Source organism: Emys orbicularis, chromosome 1, assembly GCF_028017835.1.
Source record: "Emys orbicularis isolate rEmyOrb1 chromosome 1, rEmyOrb1.hap1, whole genome shotgun sequence".
Taxonomy (NCBI): Eukaryota; Metazoa; Chordata; order Testudines; family Emydidae; genus Emys; species Emys orbicularis.
Window position 1 is genome coordinate 209,154,638 of NC_088683.1, and position 24,205 is coordinate 209,178,842.

At 45.4% G+C, this 24,205-nt stretch overlaps 1 protein-coding gene across 2 annotated transcripts in view; it reads left to right on the top strand.

Moving 5' to 3' along the window:
- Positions 1-1,343: 1,343 nt before the first annotated feature.
- The window catches only part of PDE9A (phosphodiesterase 9A), a 91,849-nt gene continuing 68,987 nt past the window's right edge, over positions 1,344-24,205 (top strand). The window contains exons 1-3 of one of the 2 annotated variants that reach the window (XM_065406595.1): positions 1,344-1,412; positions 20,236-20,306; positions 22,114-22,191. In XM_065406595.1, coding sequence (XP_065262667.1) covers positions 1,344-1,412; positions 20,236-20,306; positions 22,114-22,191 — 218 coding nt within the window. The remainder of the gene's footprint in view (positions 1,413-20,235; positions 20,307-22,113; positions 22,192-24,205) is intronic. The other variant, XM_065406603.1, reaches the window with a different exon arrangement.

Here is a 24,205-nt window from a genome sequence, read left to right on the forward strand (position 1 = left end):
AGGTTCTGACTCACTTTTGACTCTGTCCATGGTCCTCTTCCTCAGTTACTTAGGGCCCAATTCTGACACCTTTACTCATACTGAGGAGTACCTCACTACACAAGTAGTCCCATTAACATCAGCTCATACAATAAGGGCCGTCATGTGAGTCAGAGAGGCAGATTTGGGCCCTCAGTGTATCCACCGTTTCGCATCTTCCATAGTTTCTCTCAGGCTGCCACACAAAAGAGTCAGGGAAATATTTTATTAACTCAGCTGCAGAACCACTAAAAGCCGCAGAAAGCATTTAGAAATAAAAGTAACCTAATGCGCTATTTCCAGCAGCACTTCCTGCTCACAGCTTGCCTGATCATGTCTGCCTTGTGAAGTCAGAGGAATCGCTGTCTCAAAGTCTCTTCACACTGCCACGGAGAATTACCAACCACTGTTCCTGTTCCCCATAGACACTGACAATGCAAAACAAGACAGACATTCAGCAGATGGCATTTGGAGTTCTCTTAGAATCAAACAGCAAATGTATTGCTGCCTCCAGTTTTTAGACTGTGTTTTCAAATATGGTACACGTTTCCCAGAATACTTAACATTTACCTAGATTTCTTTTAAACAGAGGAATTGCATTTAGGACATTGGGCAATAGCAACAGGCAGGCTTTGTTTTCTTCAAACTTTATTACTGTAACTCTTTCTTGCCTGGCTTGTGTTCTATGCAATGATAAAGGCGGTATATAAATGAAACTGCTTAGTTTTAGCTGGGTCAGTCCCAGCTCTGGCTACATGGTGGTTTTTAAAGTGGGTTGGGTCAGCATTCAGTGCAGCTGGGAGTCTGTCACACTTCTTAACATACATAGAAAGGCAACTGAAAGGATAGATGTTAATTGATTATTCTGTTTCCATTTCACCATAAAAATAAGTGACACTGACTGCAGTCTAATGTAGAGGATTCTCCCAGTGATAAGTGGTACTTTGTCTTGTGTGTTGAAAGCAGCTAATCAAGCCCCGCTCTCCAGATTGATTGCCCACAGGCTCCCAGCTCTGAAGTCAAAGGGGGTTGCTATGGGAATCGGGAGGGCACTTGAAGACAGGATCTGAAGCTTGTGTTTCCCTGTCCAAGGCAGCTGGAGTCAGAGAAAAGAAAAACTAAGAGGAGGGGGCACGCGCACACACAGCCACAGCAAAATGCATGCATGTTAGAGGAGGGATCTTCATAGCATGAGACTGTGGTATATAGAAGAGCAAAGACACTAAAGGATCTGGCAGTGGTGGCTCAGTGTTGTTTGGCTAAACCTTTTTTCCTGCTCTATAGCTGACACTGAGAAAGTACAGTAAAAGTCCAGTTGTAACAAGATGGGATCCGGCTCCTCAACTTACCGACCCAAGTGTATTTATTTGGATATTGATGGAAGAATTCAAAAGGTACTTTTTCTTATTTTTTACAAACTGGTGTCGCTTTCAGTAAGCAGCAGAAATAATGATGGCAGGCTATATTTATTATGTGATATAAAAGGTGTTTATATTCAGCTCTGGCATGGATCTTGACTCTTTGTAAAATGCTCTTGAGTTACTTCTGTTTTGCAAATGAATATAGGGGTTTTTGTAGGTGCAATTAGGACTCTCTGTGCTGCAGGGCTCTGTGTGTGTGTGTGTGTGTGTGTGAGAGAGAGAGAGAGAGAGAGAGAATTCCAGATTTAATAGTCTTCCAGGATTGCTCTACAAGAGCAGCCCTTTACGTGTTTGCAAAGTTTTGCATGTGGAAAGGTGCTTTCCTGGTTTTCACATGATCAATAGTAACTGGGAAAGAAGCTATGTTGCATTATTTTGAGATTGTCTAGCACACGGATATTAACAGTAGGAAGACATTTTAAAATATACTTTAAATGGTATAGGAAGCTATTTCATTATTATAGTGCCTTATGTATTTGTATCAGCAGGTAGGGATCCCCAATAACATTGGCAAAGTTCTTATTCCATATCATTAAACTTTTATCAAAACTTCAGATATTGTTTATTGTGTACTCAGTGCTACACAGAACATGGAGGAAGATGCTTTCCCTGCTCTGAGGAATGTTTAGTAACTAAAAAACATACAGCTCAGAATATGTGAAATATATTAGACATGCATTTTACATATAAACACCCTACTGTTTCTATTACTAATTTATCCTAGATCATCTTTCAGCCACAAATCAAGTGCCTTATCTTCTACAGCAAATAGAAGACAGTAAGCTATTAAAGCGTGATCTCACTGTGGCTTGCAAAATTCAAAATAGCCATTTTTTAAGGTTCAAGCCTAAATTATTATTTCACCTAGCCTCAGCTTTTCCTTTGGAAAGAAATAGCATTATGCATTTCCCCCCATGTTTTAAATGACCTTATAAACAGGTAATTTAGGATTAGCTGCCTACAGTCATATCAAAGTGTGTCACCTTTGCCTGCAGTTCTCCCCCCGCCCCTCCCCCTACCCCGACTGCTCTGGTCACCTATAAGACTTAACCAAGTCTCCTGCATAAGGCAAGCTCACAGAAGCATGCAAATAGAGAATCAGGAATGTTGTCAAAAGAAGACCTTGGATAATGTAGAGCTGCACAAGTTTCCCCAGAGCAGAATATTATCACCTCATCAGTTTGGGGGCTTTGAGTTGAAGGTGAAATCTCTATTGCTGTCAGCTCTTCGTCACTAGCAGAAAGATGCATCCAAACTCTGTTAAACAGGAGGGAGGATATATGTTTTGCCACAGTGTAGCAGAGCTAGTTGCCTAATAATCCAAGGAAATGACAGTTGCTGTGTCAAGTTCCCTAAAACCTTCAAAAATAGAAAAACAAAGGTTTTAATTTTTATTTTAAAAAGATCGAGAGCATTTACATCATATTTACTTAATAATACTTGTCACTTCCTCCTGCTAAAAATTGAGCATTTCCCAGGATTAGTCTCTGGAGTGTAATTGTATCGCAGAAGAACACACCAGAGGCATGACTGCATGAAATAGTAACGCAAACTCAAGCAATATAAATTTTGCTCAATGAACATTATCTGTTTCTTTTGTCAGATGTGAAATTCCATCTGTGCAATGTTTGGAAGGATTCCTGCAGTAAAAATGTAGAGTAAATGGGGGTTCATTCAGGGTAAGCAGAGCATTTCGCAAAGCCTCATGCCTCCTAAGTAAAGACATAATTAGACGAAAGGAATCCATAATCTTCCAAGGAATGCAGTATTTGTGATTTCTAGAGGCAGCTCATTAAACTAATGCTGAACTACTCCTTACTTGACCCAGTACTGAAATACGATCATTATAAAATTGTTTGAGTCTGAAAGGATTTAGCCCCAAAGTCTGACTGTACTGATGAACATTTCAGAGTATTGTAATGGAGGTGGGCATCTGATGATAATAATAAATACTTTTGCATATAAATGGCCTGATTCTGACCTCACACCAGTTTTGCACTGGGGTACACCATTGACTTCTACTCCTCATTTACACAAGTTTAAGTCAGAGGACAATCAGACTCATTGACTATTATGCCTGAGGATCTGTTATGTAGTACATTACACTTGAGGAGCTGTTAATGAAAACATTCACATTTAATTAAGTATCACATCCTAACAGGTAAGTGTACTGTTAGGTAAACTGAGGCACAAAGCCGGTACGTGACCTGACTCAGTCTAACTGCTAGACCAGGGTGCTCAGTATATTGAGATCCTGGTAATCTGCAGAATGAAAGTGTTTGAGAACCCATCAGTAGAATCATAGAATCGTAGGCTAGGAAGGAACCTCAAGAGGTCATCTAGTCCAGTCCCTGGCACTCATGGCAGGACTAAGTATTATCTAACCATCCCTGATAGGTGTTTGTCTAACCTACTCTTAAAAATCTCCAGTGATGGAGAGTCCACACCCTCCCTGGGCAATTTATTTCAGTGCTTAACCACCCTGACAATTAGGAAGTTTTTTCCTTATTTCCACCTATACCTCCCTTACTGTAATTTAAGCCCATTGTTTCTTGCCCTATCCTCAGAGGTTAAGGAGAACATTTTTTCATGTACTTGAAAACTGTTATCATGTCCCCTCTCATCTTCTTTTCCCCAGACTAAACAAACCGAATTTTTTCAATCTTCCCTCGTAGGTCATGTTTTCTAGACCTTTAGTCATCTTTGTTGCTCTTCTCTGGACTGTCTCCAATTTGTCCACATCTTTCCTGAAATGTGGTGCCCAGAAATGAACACGATACTCCAGTTGAGGCCTAATCAGCACGGAGTAGAGCAGAAGAATTACTCCTCATGTCTTGCTTACAATACTCCTGCTTATACATCCCAGAATGATGTTAGTGGCACCTTAGAGACTATCTGTTAGTCTTTAAGGTGCCACCAGACTCCTTGTTGTTTTTGTAGATACAGACTAACACGGCTACCCCCTGATACTTGATCCCAGAATGATGTTTGCATTTTTTGCAACCATGTTGACTCATATTTAGCTTGTGATCCACTCTGACCCCCAGATCCCTTTCTGAAGTACTCCGGCCAACTTTCACACACTCTTTATTCATATGAGTAGTCCTATATGAGTACCCATAGGATTACCGTTATGCAGTGGCTCTCAACCTTTCCAGACTACTGTATCCCTCTCAGGAATCTGATTTGTCTTGCATACCCCAACTTTCACCTCAGTTAAAAACGACTTGCTTACAAAATCAGACAGAAAAATACAGAAGTGTCACAGCACACTATTACTGAAAAATTGCTTAATTTCACATTTTTACTATATAATTATAAAATAAATTAATTGGAATATAAATATTGTACTTGCATTTCAGTGTATAGTATATAGAGATGTATAAACAAGTCATTGTCTGTATGAAATTTTAGTTTGTACTGATGTTGCTAGTGCTTTTTATGTAGCCTGTTGTAAACCTACGCAAATCTCTAGAAGAACTGATGTACCCCCCTGGAAGACCTCTGTGTACCCCCAGTGATACACATACCGCTGGTTGAGAACCACTGCAGTTATGCATGGGAATAATTGTCTGCAGGATCAGGGCCATACTTCTTGATGGTAGACCACTAAAGACAACAGCCTATGAAAAATAGTGCAGATCATGATTCATGTAATTTGTTTCAACTTTCCCTGTGACTCATCAAATTTCAGTGAATTCAAGGGAGCTGATAAAATAGTTTCTTGATGTCTAGTTATTAATGCAGCAAATTAAGCAATGCACATTCTAAACCACCCTGTCATGTTAAACTATTTGTACAGTACATTTTAGTGAATATTTTTTAGAGTAAAGAATGGTTTAAAGCAGACTATTTAGAAATTTGGAAGAGGGGATCATATCAATAGTTAATGCTCCCCTCTGCATTCCCTTTAAAAGGTGGCAACTCTGTTTATGGTTGGGTATCTTCAGTATATTTCTTAGAGCCCCAAGCATTCCTCCAAACACTTCGAAGGCATGAGTTTAAGGCCACCATCCTTCTGTCCAGAAGGACTGCACAGGATAAATAAATGGAGATATACCTATCTCATAGAGCTGGAAAGGATGACCTTCAAAGGTCATTGAGTCCAGCCCCCTGCCTTCACTAGCAGGACCAAATACTGCTTTTGCCCTAGATCCCTAAGTGGCCCCCTCAAGGATTGAACTCACAACCCTGGGTTTAACAGGCCAATGCTCAAACCACTCAGCTATCCCTCCACCCACACTGAGCTCTTATCACTTCCTGTACCAGTCACTACATCTCTAAAAAGCACACAGCTTCTGCAGCACTTCTTCTTCCCAAGGCATTCCTGACCAGGAAGCTACCCTGGAGCTCTCATGTGCCAGTGCTTAATTTGTTCCAGGGCTGAGCCCCGCGGGGCACCTCTCGGCTTGGCAGTTCAGAGCCCTGGCACCGTTGGACTTGCTGTGTCAGTTATGAAAGTAAAAAAATTGCTTGAACCCCCAAGCGGCGGAAAAAAAAAAAGAAAAACCCGATTGAGCTTCCGCCGAAGAGGAAGAGACGGAGTGAAGAACCCGCCGCTGAAGACTAAAGCAGGGCGCTTGAGCAGCTGCTGAACTGCCGCCGAAGACCCGGACGTGCCGCCCCAATTCCGGTCGGCGTGCTGCCCCTTTCTATTGGCCGCCCCAGGCACCTGATTCCTTAGCTGGTACCTGGAGCTGGCCCTGGCCCCAGCACCTCTTTCGTAACAAATTAAGCACTGATCAGTGCACATCACCAAGTGCTCACCAGATAATTTCTCTTTACTGAGGGTTCCACCTCTCAGTTTGTGGATATTAAAAAGTAGCAGAGGGTAAAAAGTATGTTTGATCATGCAGTTGTGTGTCTTGAAATCACAGTATGCAGGATCTTTCTGGCTTCTGTGCTTCATTTCAGAATCACATGCTATCTTTAGAAAAGTAATCATTTACTCTTCATCTGTGTACTGTGCTGAAGTGAATATCCTTAGAATCTGCCAATGTTCTTGAGACGAGACTGACCCATATAGGTGTTCGATCTCTGGCCCCAACTGATCTAACATCCACCTCTCTGTCTGATACACAGGCAATGTAAAAAGCTAGTGGAGGGTTTAAATTCTTGGACTGATGTTTCTCTCTCTTCCCCCAACCCCAGCTAGAATTACACCTGCATAAACCAAGAATCAGGCATAACATTTAAAACTTTAGTAGGATAGTAGCAAACACAAAATGAGCATCCTATCTCAGTGTTGTGTTGTATCCTAACCACGCTCAACAGGCATTGAAATCGTTTAGACAAGACTACCGATTATAATTATACCTTGCTCTTACTGGGTTTTTTTTAATCAGTAGGTCACAAAGAACTTTACAAAAGAGGCAAGTATCATTATCCCCATTTTATAGATGGGGAAACTGAGGCACAGAGAGGTGAAGTTACTGGGCCAACTATTAATTAAGTTGGGAAATAAAGGAGAAACAACCTGTTATTTTGGATAGGGATAGGCTCAAGTTACACTACTTGGATCTCAATTTCAAACACTCGTAAACTCTTGGTATTTAGAAGTGAGGTTTTAGATGGGGCTTATCTCTATGTTTGGAAAATATAACTGATAAGATAGGTAGTCTTATCAGTACTTTCTCAGCTTCTCAAGAACACCATTTGATTACAAAATTAGAAAAGAAAGTTTCTTCTTTCCCAGTGATTTCAACACAGTAGTATTTAAGTGCTCCTGTTTCACATTGATATAGCCATGTAAGGCCATTGGAGAGGAAAGGATAATCATGATGAGAGAAACGTCACATCAGACTTCTTATTTAGCAGTCCAAAATTCTTCTGTGAAAACTGTTGTTAAAGCAATTCAGTAACACTTTTCACAGTCTGGACAACAAACATTACACAATAAGGCATAATCGTATTGTGCCAACTCTGCACCCCTTCTCTGAGCTGGACACAGGTGCTGGTAGATGTCCTAAGGTAGCACGCATCTGAACCTATTTCTCTTTTTGGTTTGGGCATAAACCCCCTTTGCTTACATGGATCCAGAGGCCCCTAACGCAAAGACCCAATTTCACACACAGGAATTCTGAGACCATTTATATAAAGAAATATAAGCAAGGGAATGGGTACAGACTGACGGGCTGAAAGGGGATGGGGGACTGAAGGGAATTAAACAGCGACAGTGAAACAATAGTACCATCCCTCCCCTTTCCACACCCCCCCCCAAGGTACCCAAAACCTTCACACACATGCACAGCCCACCTGAGGCCTCCGATCACACGAGTGGTGCACATAAAGCAGAAATGCGCTAGCTTGGTGGGGTGCGCTGCTCGGTGGCTGCTCAGTTTGGACCTCTGACCTGTCGGGGTGCCCTTGCTCCTTGGCTACTCAGCCTTCACCTGCCCTTGGGACATGTGAGTCTGAATCCAAAGTGTTCACCACCAGTTGCAGTCTAGCAGTGTTCATCACAGGCCTGTTCCCTGGGCTCACAGACACCCACACCCAGTGCAACACAGTCCTTCTCCCTTTCCACTGAGGCGCTTCTCCCCCCTGCCTCTCCACCTACTCCTCCCAACTGTTCTGGAATCCTCTGGCTTCTTGCCCCTCTTGGCGACTGATCCACCAAAACTTGGCTGCTTGCACTTAGGCACCATCTGCTGGCTTATTATGGTATGTTGTACAACACAAGCTATGCTGCAGTGTTATTCTACAGCAGTGGTTCTCAAACTAGGGCCGCCGCTTGTTCAGGGAAAGCCCCTGGTGGGCCGGGCCAGTTTGTTTACCTGCCACGTCCGCAGGTTTGGCCGATCGCAGTTCCCAGTGGCTGTGGTTCACCGCTCCAGGCCAAGGGGAGCTGCTGGAAGCGGTGGCCAGTACGTCCCTCGGCCCGTGCCGCTTCCTGCAGCTCCCATTGGCCTGGAGCAGTGAACCACAGCCACTGGGAACTGCGATCGGCCAAACCTGCGGACGCGGCAGGTAAACAAACCGGCCCGGCCCGCCAGGGGCTTTCCCTGAGCAAGCGGTGGCCCTAGTTTGAGAACCACTGTTCTACAGACACTAGCATTTTACATAGTTTTAAAAGGTTGCAAACCCTGTACTGTTTGACAGTGATCCTGACTATTTTACTGACTGAAAAAATACATCACCTAAGGGCTACTGTTGTCAGATCCAACAGGTTGATACTACCATGCAAAGGGCTGGAAGCCAAGCACAGGCTTGCTTCGAAAGTATTTTTTGCACTACTCAATTAGGAATTTTACCAGGAAAAAAAAATTCAAATGCTTGTTGAAAAATTGGAACAAAATCCAATGATCAACAAAAATTAATAAGGGATAGAATTCTGGACATGCGGAGGATGAGGTACTCTGAAGCTAAATATAGAACAGAATTTGGGTTTATACACTGTTTCCTACTCATGATATCCATATCCCAAAGTGAAATACAAAGTAACTAGTTGTAAACTGGTAGAGTAGAGACTATGTGTAATCAGAGCAGTTATTGTGTCTTTAATAATAGCTCCTGCTCAGCCTTGAATATTAAAATGTGTTTTATTGAGTGGGAATATCGGGCAAGACACGGGTTATTAATCTCTACCCTCTCTGGAAAGTAGCATGAGATCTTTGACACACACCAGAGCTGTACAGAAGGGACTAAGATAGAAAGGACGTTTGTCTAAAAATGTTACAGAAATATTAGCATTGTGGATATGACCCAAAACCCAATCAATAAGCATTAGCGCTGACTCAGTGGCCTATTTCACACTCTTTGCACATTTAATCCAACTATTATTTCCACTCCAGAAAGTCTCAGTCATCTCATTAGTCACTCTGCTTTCTTTCCTTGCTTCATGTTACCCTCAGAAGCAAGTCGAGCATATTCTGTACTTAAATCAAATGGCTACATGTTGGCTTTGTTGGAGGCTTATTAAAATGATTGTGCAAAATATTAAATGATGACCAGTTTCACTTTTTTCTAAGCCTATTGGAAATTCCTCTAAAGACAAGGGGGCAACAAATGTTAACCCTAAAACTGGGGAAGCAAACTATGTGCAATTGCTATAATGTTTTTGAGGATTATATTCCTTCCATTGCTGTCTGGCACATGCACGAGGGAGAGGCGGTTAACTGGATTTATATATGGTTGGGGATCTTGAAGTTAGCAATCTGCAAATTCAGACTAAACCCTCTAGCGCCCTCTCCCCCACCTTTAGAGTGTTGTTAAAAGAGAACCAAAATAAAAATGACTAAACTGAGCTGGCTTTGATAGTTCAATAAAGAGAACTTTGTGACAGCATTTCTGCGGGAACTGGACAGGGAAGGAAATAGCTGGTGAAATATAGAGCCTTCTATCTCAAGGTGGTGAGTTCAAGTCCAGTCCAAAATTGTAGTTACCAAAAGTTGCTACAACATGAGGTCTATTTGAAATTAACCTAGTGGCGCCAGTCCAGTTCCCAACAGATAAGAATCCACACAATCATGTCACCCTTGCCAATGGAGTTAACAAAGAAACTAAGGACTGAATGGCTATATTGCCTCAACCCACCACTAAACCCTAGATGTCAGTTCTCCAGTGTGTTGCTGGGGCAGTGTACAGCAACCTGAATTGCCACTGCCTGTGCTATATCTCTTCTATGGATAAGTAGAAGAATTTAGTCAGAGTTCCAATCCAGCACCCTTCACTACAATCACATGATTTTGGTAACTCAAGTGATTGACACCCAGGTTGGCCTAGCAGCATGTGAGTGTCCACACTGCAAAGCCACAGTGGAATTGCTGCATGCACACTGGTACTGTGCTCATGCCTGTAAGGCCGTAGAACTTCTGGGAGCACATCCCATAGTTCTTAGTCCTGCTCTAAGCTGCGCCACTCTATGAATTATTTTTTTTTTTTTAAGCATATTTTGGGACGACCTGGGCACCTGTGTGGAAGTGGTCTTAGCCCACCAACTCAATGAAGTACTTCTTGTTTGACACTCTCTAGATTTCTGTCCAGGGTGGACCTCTGTCCCAATCTGTGGGTAACCATGGCTCCTACTCTGAGATGTTGGCATTAACCCAACTCAAGACGGATACAGGACATCAGACACAACAGAGGGCATTTCAGCAGCCGCTTGTCATCCTGAGAAAACGATGGCAGCAGGGCTTGTTAAGGAGATCATGCAGGCTGCATGCAGATATGGAGCAGTGGAGATAGCTGATGCAGCTTTTAATAGCTGTGGAATCCCAGTAAGCTGATTGGCAATTCTGGAGCAGGACCACAAGCACAGAGCGATGGGACTGCATTATCATGCGGACCTAGGACGATGACCGTCAGTGGTTCTAGAACTTCTGTATGAGGAAAGATGCCTTTCTGGAGTGTGTGATGAGCTTCCCTTGGCCCTTAAGTTCCAGGACACGCAGTTGAGAGAGGCCAGAAGTGAGTTGCAATTGCCATCTGGAAGCAGGTTACCAAGACTGTGACAGGTCGGTGGCTAATCATTTTGCCATTGGCAACTAGGGTGACCAGATGTCCCAATTTTATAGGGAAAGTCCTAATATTCGGGGCTTTGCCAATTACCCCCCATCCACTGTCCTGGTTTTTCACACTTGCTATCTGGTCACCCTATGTGGCAATGGATGTTTGCAAGCTAATATTGCTGTGGTTCACCCATAGATGGTGAAAATTGCTAATGTCTGTGTAATAAAAGCGGGCTCTGAGTGAATGGGCTTTTCAGACTGTGCTAGGGCTATAAATGGTGCACAAGTGCCCAAAGTCCATCCCCCCACACCCCGCACAAGTTACACATAATGTAAAATAGAAAGGATACTACTAGCTCATTAATCAGGCCTTAGGTTAGGGCAAAATAACTCACCACCTCAGTGTCAAAACAAAGGGCCCAACCCTTTTCCCACTGAGAAGTCACCAGGAAAACTCCCATTTACTTCATTGGGAGTAAGAATGTGCAGGCAATCACAGAAACAATTGTATATTTGCTGGGAAATGATTGCTTGCTGGCTGACTGCTTTGCTTGAAAAGAGAAGGAAGCCAATCAGAATCGCTCAGCAGCTGACAAAGGAAAAGACCTTTTATAGCATAAAATCATTGGTTTAAAAAAAAAACCCTAAAGACAATCATTCAAATCATAGAATATCAAGGTTGGAAGGGACCTCAGGAGGTCATCTAGTCCAACTCCCTGCTCAAAGCAGGACCAATCCCCAACTAAATCTTGAGCTCCTTATCAAAATCCAACAAGTGATTTATGAATCACAGTTTCTATCAAACTTTTAAAAGACCAAGAAAATTAGGAATCTAGCCCATAGTCCACTTAAATATAACTTTGCACTCTTTTGTTATTATCTGGAACTTTTAAAAATTCATCCTGGCTTCATTGAAAGCCCTGTGTTTTCCTTCATGAAACAGGCTGGCTTTCTGACCTTTAGTGCTTCCTGAAAATTTTTTATCTTATCCCACTCTTATCCCAGTTTCTGGTCACTAATAATTGATTTCCAGAATGAGAACCCCGGACACCTGAAATAGCACTCCCAGCATGTCACAAAAGTTCATTCTGAGTTCAGCTGCAATTGCCATCATCTCCTAAATTATTGCATTTGTCAGTTGTTTGTACAATAATGGGCTTGTGATATTGTGTCGGACAGTTTTAGTAGCCAGCACCTCCGAAAGATGCTGTGTTTTGCTAAGAGCAGGATTTCAGCCATATCTAAATCTGATTAAAAATATATTAAAACCTTGATTTATTGCTTTGATTGCAGCTGGACTGTAATAAACTAAGGTCCATCACTGTGGTGATTATCAAAATAGCCATATAGGATAAATTGACTCTTGATACCAATTACTTTCTAAATAACGTGTAATAACTGGTAATGATCTGCCTCAGGTTTTTTATGATCTAATTGTTCAATCCTGTAAATTTAATCTAGATACCTGAATGAGTGGGGAAATGCACTAACATGTATCCCCTTCTCTTACTATTAAAAAACCCCACCAACAACAAAAACCACATGCCGCCACCACTACAATGAGGTTTTTAATTTCTCCCAAAGACTGGGATATGAAACATTGGTTAAATATCTCCTCTACAAGGTAGCACATCTTACCTAGTCTCACACATCCTGTGCATTGCCAACTCTTAAAATTCTATTACAACTTTTGTGATACTTGGTGTGTTTTCTTAAATCCCCAACTCCTGGAATCTTTTTATTATGTTAAATTCTCAACTTTCATTGTCTGGGGGGAAAATGTTAAGTTTCTGCCCCAGGGTTGTGTAGAAAAGCTTGCCAACATGATGCTTAAAGGCTCAAAAACCAAAAGGCAAATAAGAACGGAATATCTGTATAAGATACTTTTATCTGGTGATTTTGAAACCAATCTCATTTTTGGCCTAATTTATGATTTTTTGAATGCTTAGGGCTGCAAGCATCAGTACAAGATTGAGTCCTGATATTATAGGTGGGGCTGATAGCACCACCTATTATTAAGGTTGCCTGACACCTCGCATTATAAGACCCTGTTTTCAGTTGCTTATAATTTTGCCAAACTTTGACTACATGGGTAGAAATGGTCCGTGTTGGATGTCTGCTTCAGGCTGAATTTATTTATTTAGTTTCATTTCAACCAAAACTGTTCAGCCATATCTGAGAACAAGACTAGGGAAACATAAATTTTGCCCAGGTTAAACAACTTCTGAGACCTTTTCTTTGAAATGATCTGGGAGTGGGGGGAGGGGAGCTTGCTTTGGAGCAGGGACTTGACAAATTTGGTCTTTGTGTCAGGGATGTGCCTTTTGCCATCCCTGTGAAAATCTGCCCAAATTTGGCCAAGGTTTAAGCCTTTGAAAAATTTCAGTTTGCACATGCTCAGTAGCGACTTCTTAGATTTTAGCGGCTAAATCCCCTGAAGATTCTATGAGCACCGGGCACATTACAGCCTGGGTCTGAGCAGGACTTTTTCTGCAATTACAGCTCTGGGCTGCTACAGGCCAAGCTGAATCAGAGCCCAGGCACTGGAACTGAAAGTAGACACTGGGCTCTTAATGGCCCCTCTGCTGGGTCCAGGCAGTGAGGAGGAGGGTGCTGCAAGGAAAGAGCCAGACCTGAGGGAGAATAAATAGAACAAGAAGCCTGAGTGGGGCTGCATGCTGATGGGGGGTGGGGAGAGGGAGACTCGGGCAGGCTGGTCAAGGAGACTGGCACTGGCTGAATAAAGATACTGGGATTATGAGCTAGGGAAGGCCATGGGGGGGGGGAGACATGTTTCAGATCAGGAGTTGGGGCAGGAGGGAGACTTAGGCCTGGTCTACACTAGGAGTTTATGTCGAATTTAGCACCGTTACATCGAATTAACTCTGCACCCGTCCACACCACGAAGCTATTTAGTTCGACATAGAGGTCTCTTAAATTCGACTTCTGTACTCCTCCCCAACGAGGGGAGTAGCGCTAAATTCAACATGGCCATGTCGAATTAGGCTAGGTGTGGATGGAAATCGATGCTAATAGCTCCGGGAGCTATCCCACAGTGCACCACTCTGTTGACGCTCTGGACAGCAGTCCGAGCTCGGATGCTCTGACCAGCCACACAGGAAAAGCCCCGGGAAAATTTGAATTCCTTTTCCTGTCTGGGCAGTTTGAATCTCATTTCCTGTTTGGACATCGTGGCGAGCTCAGCAGCACTGGCAACGATGCAGAGCTCTCCAGCAGAGATGGCCATGCAATCTCAGAATAGAAAGAGGGCCCCAGCATGGACTGATCGGGAAGTCTTGGATCTGATCGCTGTGTGGGGCGATGAGTCCGTGCTTTCCGAGCTGCGATTGAAAAGACGGAATGCAAAGATCTACGAGAAAATCTCTAAAGCCATGGCAGAGAGAGGATACAGCCGGGATGCAACGCAGTGCCGCGTGAAAATCAAAGAGCTGAGACAAGGCTACCAGAAGACCAAAGAGGCAAACGGACGTTCCGGATCCCAGCCCCAGACATCCCATTTCTACGAGGCACTGCATTCCATCCTAGGTGCGGCCACCACCACTACCCCACCACTGACCGTGGACTCTGAGGATGGGATATTGTCGACGGCCGGTTCCTCGGACATGTTAGCGGACGGGGAAGATGAGGAAGGAGATGAGGAGGATGAGGCAGTCGACAGCGCTTACAACGCTGATTTCCCCGACAGCCAGGATCTCTTCATCACCCTTACTGAGATCCCCTACCAACCGTCCCCAGGCGTTAACCCGGACACAGAATCAGGGGAAGGATCAGTCAGTAAGTGTTTTAAACATGTAAACATTTATTTTTAACAGAACAGGAATATTAACAATATTAACAATGGGTTTTTCATGATTACTTTGCCCTAGGCGCTTAACGTTTCAGTCCTTGGCAGTGCAACTACTGAAAAAAAATCTAACAATGTCCGGTTTAGCATGATTGTTTTGCCCTAGGCGCTCTACTGTTTAGTCCCTGCCAGTGCAGCTACAGTAAAATCCGGTCTATATGTCCGGGGATAGACAGAAATCCTCCTGGGACATCTCCACGAAGCTCTCCTGGAGGTAATTGGAAAGCCTTTGCATCAGGTTCCTGGGGAGAGCGGCCTTATTGGGTCCTCCGTGGTAGGAAACGTTTCCGCGCCAGTAGACAATCAAGTACTCGGGTATCATTGCCTTGTAGAGCATGGCGGCATACGGCCCTGGTCTTTGCAGGCTTTCCCGAAGCATCCTTTCTTTCTCCGTCTCTGAAATCCTCATCAGAGTGATGTCGCTCATGGTGACCTGCTTTGAATTAGGTAGGGGAATGTTAGTATTGGGACTGCTTGCCTGTTCCTTTACAAAACTGTAACCGGCGGTTTACAGCCACACGGTGGAGGCGGGAGAGGAGCAGCATACAGGGATCTTTCCCTGGGACAGCCGCGAGGGGGTGGGACAGGGGCAGAGTTCATGCTTGCCGGATTGCTGGCAGCAGGGACTGGCATTGCTTTGAACGTGAAAGGAGGCCAGTGCTATTATTAAAGTTTTAAGCAGCCACAAGTCTACGGCTTACCATGTCAGCCTGTTACCCAAATTCCGCTGTCCTGTCCCGCTTGTCTGATCTGCACTGCAAGACCCCAGGCACTGAATGCGAAGGCCGAAAATTCGACCTTGTCCTGAGTGCGCATGTGATAGGTGCTGTGCATGGTCTTGTTCACAGAGAAAGACTATGTTCTTTGTTCACAAAAAAATTTATCTTTCTGAGGAATTCACTCCCTTTTTCCCATCCCACAGCTGCGACTGTCTCCCGACCTACCCTGGCATCACACTCCCAGAGGCTAGCGCAGATTAGGCGTAGGAAGAAGAGGACACGGGAGGACATGTTCTCAGAACTTATGGGCTGCTCCCAAGCCCAGGCAGCCCAGCAGACCCAGTGGAGGGAGAACTTGTCCCAAATGCACCGATCACACATGGAACGGGAGGAGAGGTGGCGGCAGGAAGACCAGCAGGTGACTCAAACGCTGCTTGGACTAATGAGGGAGCAAACGGACACGCTCCGGCGCCTTGTGGATGTTCTGCAGGACCGGAGGCAGGAGGACAGAGCCCCGCTGCAGTCTATCTCTAACCGCCCTCCCCCACCACAAAGTCCCATACCCCCCTCACCCAAAGTCCCAAGAAGGAGGGGCGGCAGAGTCCGTGAAAACTCTCACTCCACCCCTGCAGACTGCTCAAGTACCAGAAGGCTCTCATTCCCCAAAATTTGATAAGTCCTTTCCTTCCCGCCTCACCCAAGCCCCCGTCCCAGTTTCATCCCCCAGTTTCATGTGTAGTTGCTAATAAAAAATATGTTTCTGTTAATTACTGTTTCCATCATGTTCTTTTAGTGGAGAGTCTGTTTGAAGGGGGGGAAGGGGGTTGGTAATTGGACAGGACAGTCACCTTTACCGGGGTACAGAGGCGGGGGCAGGTTCAGCAGCAGAGCACACACACATTGCAGTCACTAGTTACCCTGGTCAGCCTGGGAGGTGGTTTTCATGTTCTGTGTGGGGGGGGGGCTATGTGACTTTGTGGCGGGGGAGGGCGGTTAGAGATCTTATGCAGCGGTCCTTATCCTGGATCACAGAGCCACGCAGCAGGGGATCTGTAACCGTCCTCCCCCTGCCACAAAGTCACATAGCCCCCACACACAGAGTCCCGAACAGGAGGGGTGGCAGGCTCCGTTGAAACAACAAGTCCACCAGTGCGGAGCCTGTCATTCCTGGAGTTTAGAAGCGTCCTTTGCATCACTACACTACACCCGCTCCCCACCACAGTCTGCGTCCCAGTTTCAACACTTTACCGCGAAAACAGTAATAAAGAAAACGGTGTTCATTAACAAATTTCAAGTGATTTTATTTTTAAACGTGTGTTGGAAGGGGGGGAACGGGGTGAACGGGGTATGTAACTGGAGAGGATAGTGAACATTTACTGGGTAAAGAAACGGGGGCAGGTTCAGCTTCTCTGTAAACAAACTTAATAGTCACAGGTTACCCTGCTCACTCAGGAACCTAGCTTTCAAAGCCTCCCGGATGCACAGCGCGTCCCGCTGGGCTCGTCTAATCGCATGGCTGTCTGGCTGGGCGTAATCAGCAGCCAGGCTATTTGCCTCAACCTCCCACCCTGCCATAAAGGTCTCCCCCTTGCTCTCACACAGATTGTGGAGCGCACAGCAAGCTGCAATAACAATGGGGATATTGGTTTCGCTGAGATCAGAGCGAGTCAGTAAGCTTCTCCATCTCCCCTTGAGACGTCCAAAAGCACACTCCACCACCATTCTGCACTTGCTCAGCCGGTAGTTGAAGAGTTCTTTTTCAGTGTCCAGGGCGCCTGTATAGGGCTTCATGAGCCAGGGCATTAGCGGGTAGGCTGGGTCCCCGAGGATGACTATAGGCATCTCCACATCCCCAAGAGTTATTTTGTGGTCCGGGAAGTAAATACCTTCCTGCAGCCGTCTAAACAGACCAGAGTTCCTGAAAACACGAGCGTCATGAACCTTGCCCGGCCATCCGACGTTGATGTTTGTAAAACGTCCCCTATGGTCCACCAGTGCTTGCAGCACCATTGAAAAGTAGCCCTTTCGGTTAATGTACTGGCTGGCCTGGTGGTCCGGTCCCAGGATAGGGATGTGAGTTCCATCTATAGCCCCACCGCAGTTTGGGAATCCCATCGCGGCGAAGCCATCTATGATGACCTCCACGTTTCCCAGGGTCACTACCTTTGAGAGCAGTAGCTCAACGGTTGCGTTGGCTACTTGCATCACAACAACCCCCACGGTAGATTTGCCCACGCCAAAGTGGTTCGCGACTGACCAGTAGCTGTCCGGCATTGCAAGCTTCCAGAGGGCTATGGCCACTCGCTTCTGGACACTCAGGGCTGCTCGCATCCGGGTGTCCTTGCGCTTCAGGGCAGGGGACAGCAACTCACAAAGTTCCAGGAAAGTCCCCTTCCGCATGCGAAAGTTTCGCAGCCACTGTGATTCATCCCAGACCTGCAGCACTATGTGGTCCCACCAGTCTGTGCTTGTTTCCCGGGCCCAGAATCGCCGTTCCACAACATCAACATGACCCATTGCCACCATGATGTCCTTGGCGCGGGATCCCGTGCTTTGTGACAGGTCTGTGCCACTCTCAGACTTCAGGTCCTCACCGCGCTGCCGTAGCCTCCTCGCCCGATTTCTCAGCATCTGCCTCTGGGAAAGGTGGATGATAAGGTGCGAGGTGTTGACAACGGCCATAACTGCAGCGATGGTCGCAGCGGGCTCCATGCTCGCAGTGCTGTGGCGTCCGCGCTGTCACTGACCAGAAAAGTGCGCAAACTGATTTCCCGCCGGCGCTTTCAGGGAGGGAGGGCGGGAGTGACGGTTCGATGACGACAGTTACCCAAAACCACCCTCGACACATTTTTTTCCCCAGAAGGCATTGGGGGCTCGACCCAGAATTCCAATGGGCAGCGGGGACTGCGGGAACTGTGGGATAGCTGCCCACAGTGCACCGCTTCCAATGTCGATGCTTGCCCCGTTAGTGTGGACTCACAAAGTCGAATTACTGTCCTTAGTGTGGACACACACGTTCGACTTTGTAATATCGATTCCACATATTCGATTTAAGTAAAGTCGAACTACTCTCATAGTGTAGACATACCCTAAGACTGTGAGCCAGGGAAGGTAATGGGGAGCAAGCCAGTAGGTGGGAGGAGACTGGGACTGAGTGGGGGCAGGGTAAAAGAAGTGACCAGGGAAGGGAGAGAGATCTGATGAGGAGCTGGTGCAGAGGAGAAGTGGAACTGACTGGACAAAGAGAGTGGCTCAAAGAGCTGGGAAGCAAGAGAGAACAGTGAAGTTGGATGAGGAGTCTAGGGAAGGAGACTGGGAATGTGGGTGGAGGGGGCAACTGGAGGCCAGGGTCGGGGAGAGAGGCAGACAGGATGAGAAGCCAGGAGGGGAAAACTGGGACCGGCTGAGCAAGGAGGTTGGGACTGGGGTGAGAAGCCTGAGGCATGGAGACTGGGAGCTGCAAAGTGAAGAGAATGAGATTGGAAGAAGGAGCCAGGAGTGAGGAAGCAACGGGATTGGAACAGGCTGGAGAAGGGGTCATGCCTGGGGGGAATAAACAGAAGAATCCATGCCCAGTAGAGCACACTCCCCATTAGAGCCTGGCATGGAAAGCAAGATCCTCGAGTCTCACCATTCCTCTGCTGTCAGCAAATATGTGTGAAACCCACTGGCAAAATGTCCTGTCCCCCCTCTAGTGCTGGGCCACATACAGGATGACAACCTACTACTGCTATCAGTTATTCTGTTAACTCAAATGGCAGAGGTCTGGGTGGCAGAAGGAACGAGGCAGGGGATTACAGGAAGACCATGAGTGTGTCCTTTCTCTTCCTGCAGTCCCCTTCCCCATACCTTCCAACTTCTGCAACAAATGAAGCAGGGGTCCGACAGACAACAGCCTTCTTTACTACACAAACATGATTCATCTCCAGAGCAGGTCTATCCTGTGCACTGAAAGAGGCAGGGGTCCAGTGGAAAAAATAGTATGTGATCATGTAATTAAAGACTGTATCATAATGCAAATGCACAAAGGGGTGGCATGGAAACTCCAGCATTTCCTGACTTTTGGAGATTTTTAAACTGACATCTTTTAGGATTGTCTTTGCAACCTTAATAGTGTTTTTTTAACATCATTTTTTGGGTGTAAAAGGGAAAAGGGCATTCTTTGGGCATCAACAGCAGTGGGAAAAATTAGAATTTGTCTCAAGTGGATTCAACTGCTAACTTAACAGTACTGCAATAGTGCCATACATTACAGTGGGAAGTTTGGCATACTTGGAAAACATTACATTCTGTCTAAATTACAGGACCAGATCCTCAGCTGATATAAATCAGTGCAGCACTGTTGACTTGAATTAACCAATGCCTACTGACACTGAGGATCTAACCCATTATATAGACATCCTTCAGCACTTACAATTGTTTCTTTCTACAATGTGTGGTCATGATCATTAGCTAGATTAAGTGTATGATAAAGTTTCTTTGCTATCATTTCAGGTACCGTATGCTATATTTGTAGATAGTTGGGTTAGGATTGCAAAATCCCCTTTCCTTCTCTGCTTTCTCATTGAAAATAAATGAATTAGAAAAGGGGGAAGAGAAGAAAGGGAGGAAAGAATTCCAACACCCAGGGCAAATCAGATATTTCAAAAGCAAGGATGATCATTTACATAAAGCCAGTACATGAGGTTAATGTCCGATGGAATTTAACCGTACCTTATCTTCTTTGTCTTGTTTTTCTTCACTGCTGCTGTTTTGCTTGGAAGGTGGTCTTCAGTAAATACTGCAATTCCAGAGATATTGTGGACCTCTTCTGCATTGCAACTGGGTTACCAAGGTAGGTATCACTTGATACATTTGACAAGGGCTAACACACCTTTCACCTTGGTTCCTTCCCTCTCCAGAACAATTCAGAAGTCGCCTCAAAATGGAACCCCTCACCCAACAATCCCTGAGTTTTGGGAAGAGGAGAAGATATTTCAAAATCCAGACCTGAACCCAGATTTGAATTTTGCATCTCAGGCATATCTCAAGTTACAGTATGTGGGAATCAGAAATTGGGGTAACAGTAATTCATGCATAAATATAAATAGAAGAGGGCTTAATGCACTATTGGAAGGTGCTCAGATATCACAATATTGGTCTGGTATAAGGAATAGAATAGAAGAGAGGGGTGTTTTGAGAACTTGTGCACAAACCCAGTCAAGGATACCAGTTTTACATTTGGGGCAGTGTCAAATAGAACTATTCCAATCTTGTTCAAGGTTCCTGGTATCCAAACAGAGTACCCACTAGAATTGTGCACAAGTGGGACAAACAAACAAAAATGTCGCTGAGTCCCTTGTTCCAGGCCATGTTCTCCTTTATTTGGGTTATTTCTGTGGGAGGGGTGTGGTCTAAAAATTCCATGAGTCTCCACTCCTGGAGTTTCTTGTTAATTGTTTCATTTGGGATAGAGTTTGGTGTTCTTATCCTCCACAAAGGGAATTGGCTGGAGGTTTCACCCATGAATCTGGGGGAATCAGCCAGCAGCCCTTTGTCTGTGCACTGGAGTCCAGTTCCCACTGCTCCCTGGACATCACAGAACCCTCGAAAAGGGGTATGCAGAGAGGAGTATGATGTCCCTTAGATGTACATGCCCACAGTACAAAACCCAAGAAAAACAACAACAGATCATTAAATCACAGGGTTATTGAGTGTGGTTAACTCTGTGGGCATCTGGAGAATCCTACTGACTATTATTTACATAAAACTCTGGGATGGAATCCAATAAGCTTTGCTGTTTACCCTTGCTATTACCCCTCCTTTGATATTGGAGAGATCAACAATTGTCGTTTGCCTGTGATGTCAAACACTTCCACTGTCACTCAGAAAACCTTGTTTAACAACGTAAGCCATTCATGGACAATAACAGGAGGGTTTCAGTTAAACAGGCTGGGTTATGGTTTGTTTTAAATAGGGCCATACAAAGGGCTGCTGAAGTTTCACTAATTTCAAACAAGCTTCTGGTGAGCCCATTTCAGTCTGTGGTGCCAAAACTAGCAAAATAATATTCAGAAAACATTGCCCTCTTTTCAGTTGCTGTTGGTGTTTTGTTTTTGTTGGTTGTGAAGGAGTTTCTTTAACAATTTCAGAATTCCCTTTTGTAAAAGAAGTGAATAACAACACTGATAATCACTTGTGTAGAATGAAGGGGGTTGGATTTTGTATGTATTATCTCAAGGTAAATATTTTTATTGATTTTTAACTCAGTCAATATATATCTGCCAAGTCAATAAATCATGATACCTCCTCAGTGGAAGTCAGTATCTGATTATTCAGCAGCACAGCATATGTGATTTTATAGGGAGCAAAGTTCCCTCTGGGGACAGACAAGACCACAGTTGCATTTTAATCACAAATGTCTCTTGTGGTTGCACTGTACAGAACATAGCCATTAAGGACCTAATTCTCCACGGCCTTGCCCCTTGTGTAGTCATCATCTACACCAGTGCAAAATGGGTGCGATACAGTAGCTACTCAGAATGGGAGTGTTTTAAGCCCACTTAGCCAGTTATACCTGTGCAATGCAAGGTCTGAGGCAGCGCAGAATCAGGACCATCGCTTTCTAGGTTAAATAAACCTCTTTGATTCGTGTCTTTCAGGAACACAACTATTTCACTTTTGACGGTTGATAATTGCATGGTATCCATCGATCCAACAATGCCAGCAAACTCAGAGAGGTAAGCCTGAGGCGGGCTCGATCCTGTAAAATAGCACAAAGCCAAGGGGAAAGGGTTTGCTTAGCCACAAACACCATTCCTGTGCGACGTGATAGCAGAGCCTGTGCAGTGGGAGGTAGCTGTCAGCAGAAGTTGGGCACAAGATTATAACACAAATGCCTCTTTGGTTTTTAATTTTACCTGTTATTAAAGTAGGCGGAGCTATCTGAGGAAAAACTACTGCACATACGTATTTAGTATAGAACATCTTTTTACAACCCACTGTGTTTACTCCAAAGGCTCCCGGCTCCCATAATTCACAGCCTTCTTTATTTCTCTGTTAGAACGTAGGCATGCCATTATTTAGAAACTGGGGGTCCCGGCTTTTATGAGGTGTGGATTCATATACATGCTGCTCCAAGCCCAACACGGCTCTAAACCCCATTTACTTTTGTTCCCTGGCATTTCATAGCTTGCTCTGCCTTGCTATTTTTTTCACCGTGGCCACTCTCATTATTCTTTATTTATTTATGTATTTACTTGTATTACCGTAGTGCCTAGCCCCCACCCCAGTCATGGGCCAGGACCTCACTGTGCTAGGCACTGTACAAACAGAACAAAAAGACTGCCCCTGCCCCAAGGAACAGGGCTGCCCGGGGGGGGCGGGGGGCAAGTGGGGCAATTTGCCCCAGGCCCCGGGCCCCGCAAGGGCCCCCACGAGAATGGCTGAGGCTCGCTCCCGCCATCCCCCCGGCGCCTCAGCGCGTCCTGGACAGCGCTACAGCTGTGTGGCTCCGGCAGGCCTGAGCTCCTCCCCACTCAGAGCCGCGTGGTAAAGGGGCGGGGCTGCAAGCTCCAGGCCGAGCGGCTCCTCCCCTTACCACACGGCTCTGAGCAGGGAGGAGCTCAGGCCTCCCGGAGCCACGCGGCTGCAGCGCTGTCCAGGGCCACTTCTGGACGCGCGCGCTGAGGCGCCGGGAGGCGGGGGTAAGCGGCCGGGGCCGGGGGGGTTGGATAAGGGGCAGGGAGTCCCGGGGACAGGGAGGGGGGGTTGGATGGGGCAGAGGTTCTGGGGGGGCGGTCAGGGGACAGGGAATGGGGGGTTGGATTGGGGAGGTCTCGGGGGGGGGCGGTCAGGGGACAAGGAGCAGGATGGGTCAGGGATTCTAAAAAATTCTCATTTCATTTGAAATGTTTAGCAGGGTTTTTATTTGTTTGTTTGTTTTTGTTTTTCTGCTTCTTGGTGAAACAAGAACCAAAAAAGCCTCCAAGGTTTTCAATTTGTTGTTACCCCTCTACCCCGCCTCCTTTCTCTCCCTCTTTACCTTTTTCTCTTCCCGCCCCGAGAGGGAAAAGGAGGCGAGGAGAAGGAAAGCCCAAGAGAGGAAAAGCTCAATGAAAACCATTTTTAAAGACTTTAATTTAAGTGGAAAACAAAAGTTGAATGAAACATTTTTCTACACATTTTTCCTTAAATGTTGTTTTGATTGAACAAAAAAATCACCGCACAGGCTTCTGTATGCTCCTTATGCCTAGCCTGAATGGCCCACTGGCCTGAGTTCAGTCTCATGGGGGCACCTGCTCAATATAGCTTGCTTACCTTAACTCTCAGCTTCTCACCCAGCCTCAATCCCAGTGCCTAGATATCTGGCTGAAACTGTTACTTTTGCTGGATGGCATGAGCACATTCCTCCTTCTGACCTATCACTGAGTCACTCCTTGGGCAAAGAAGAAAAATAGTGTATTTCTGCTCTTCAGATTAACCACAAGATATTTCTACATTATTTTAGCCAAGTATGTGCTTGGCCTGCCTTCTATGGCTCAGTCATGTGCAGGTAGGTGAAATAGTGGGTGAAAAACTGGTTGAAGGACAGCAATCAAGGAATGGTTATCAATGATACACTTTCAAACTGGGGAAATGTGTCCAGCAGGTCCCACAGCGGTCCAGTACTATTCAATATTTTCATAAATCAATTGGATAATGGAGTCGAAAGTTCACTTATGCAATTTGCAGATGACACCAGGCTGGGAGGGG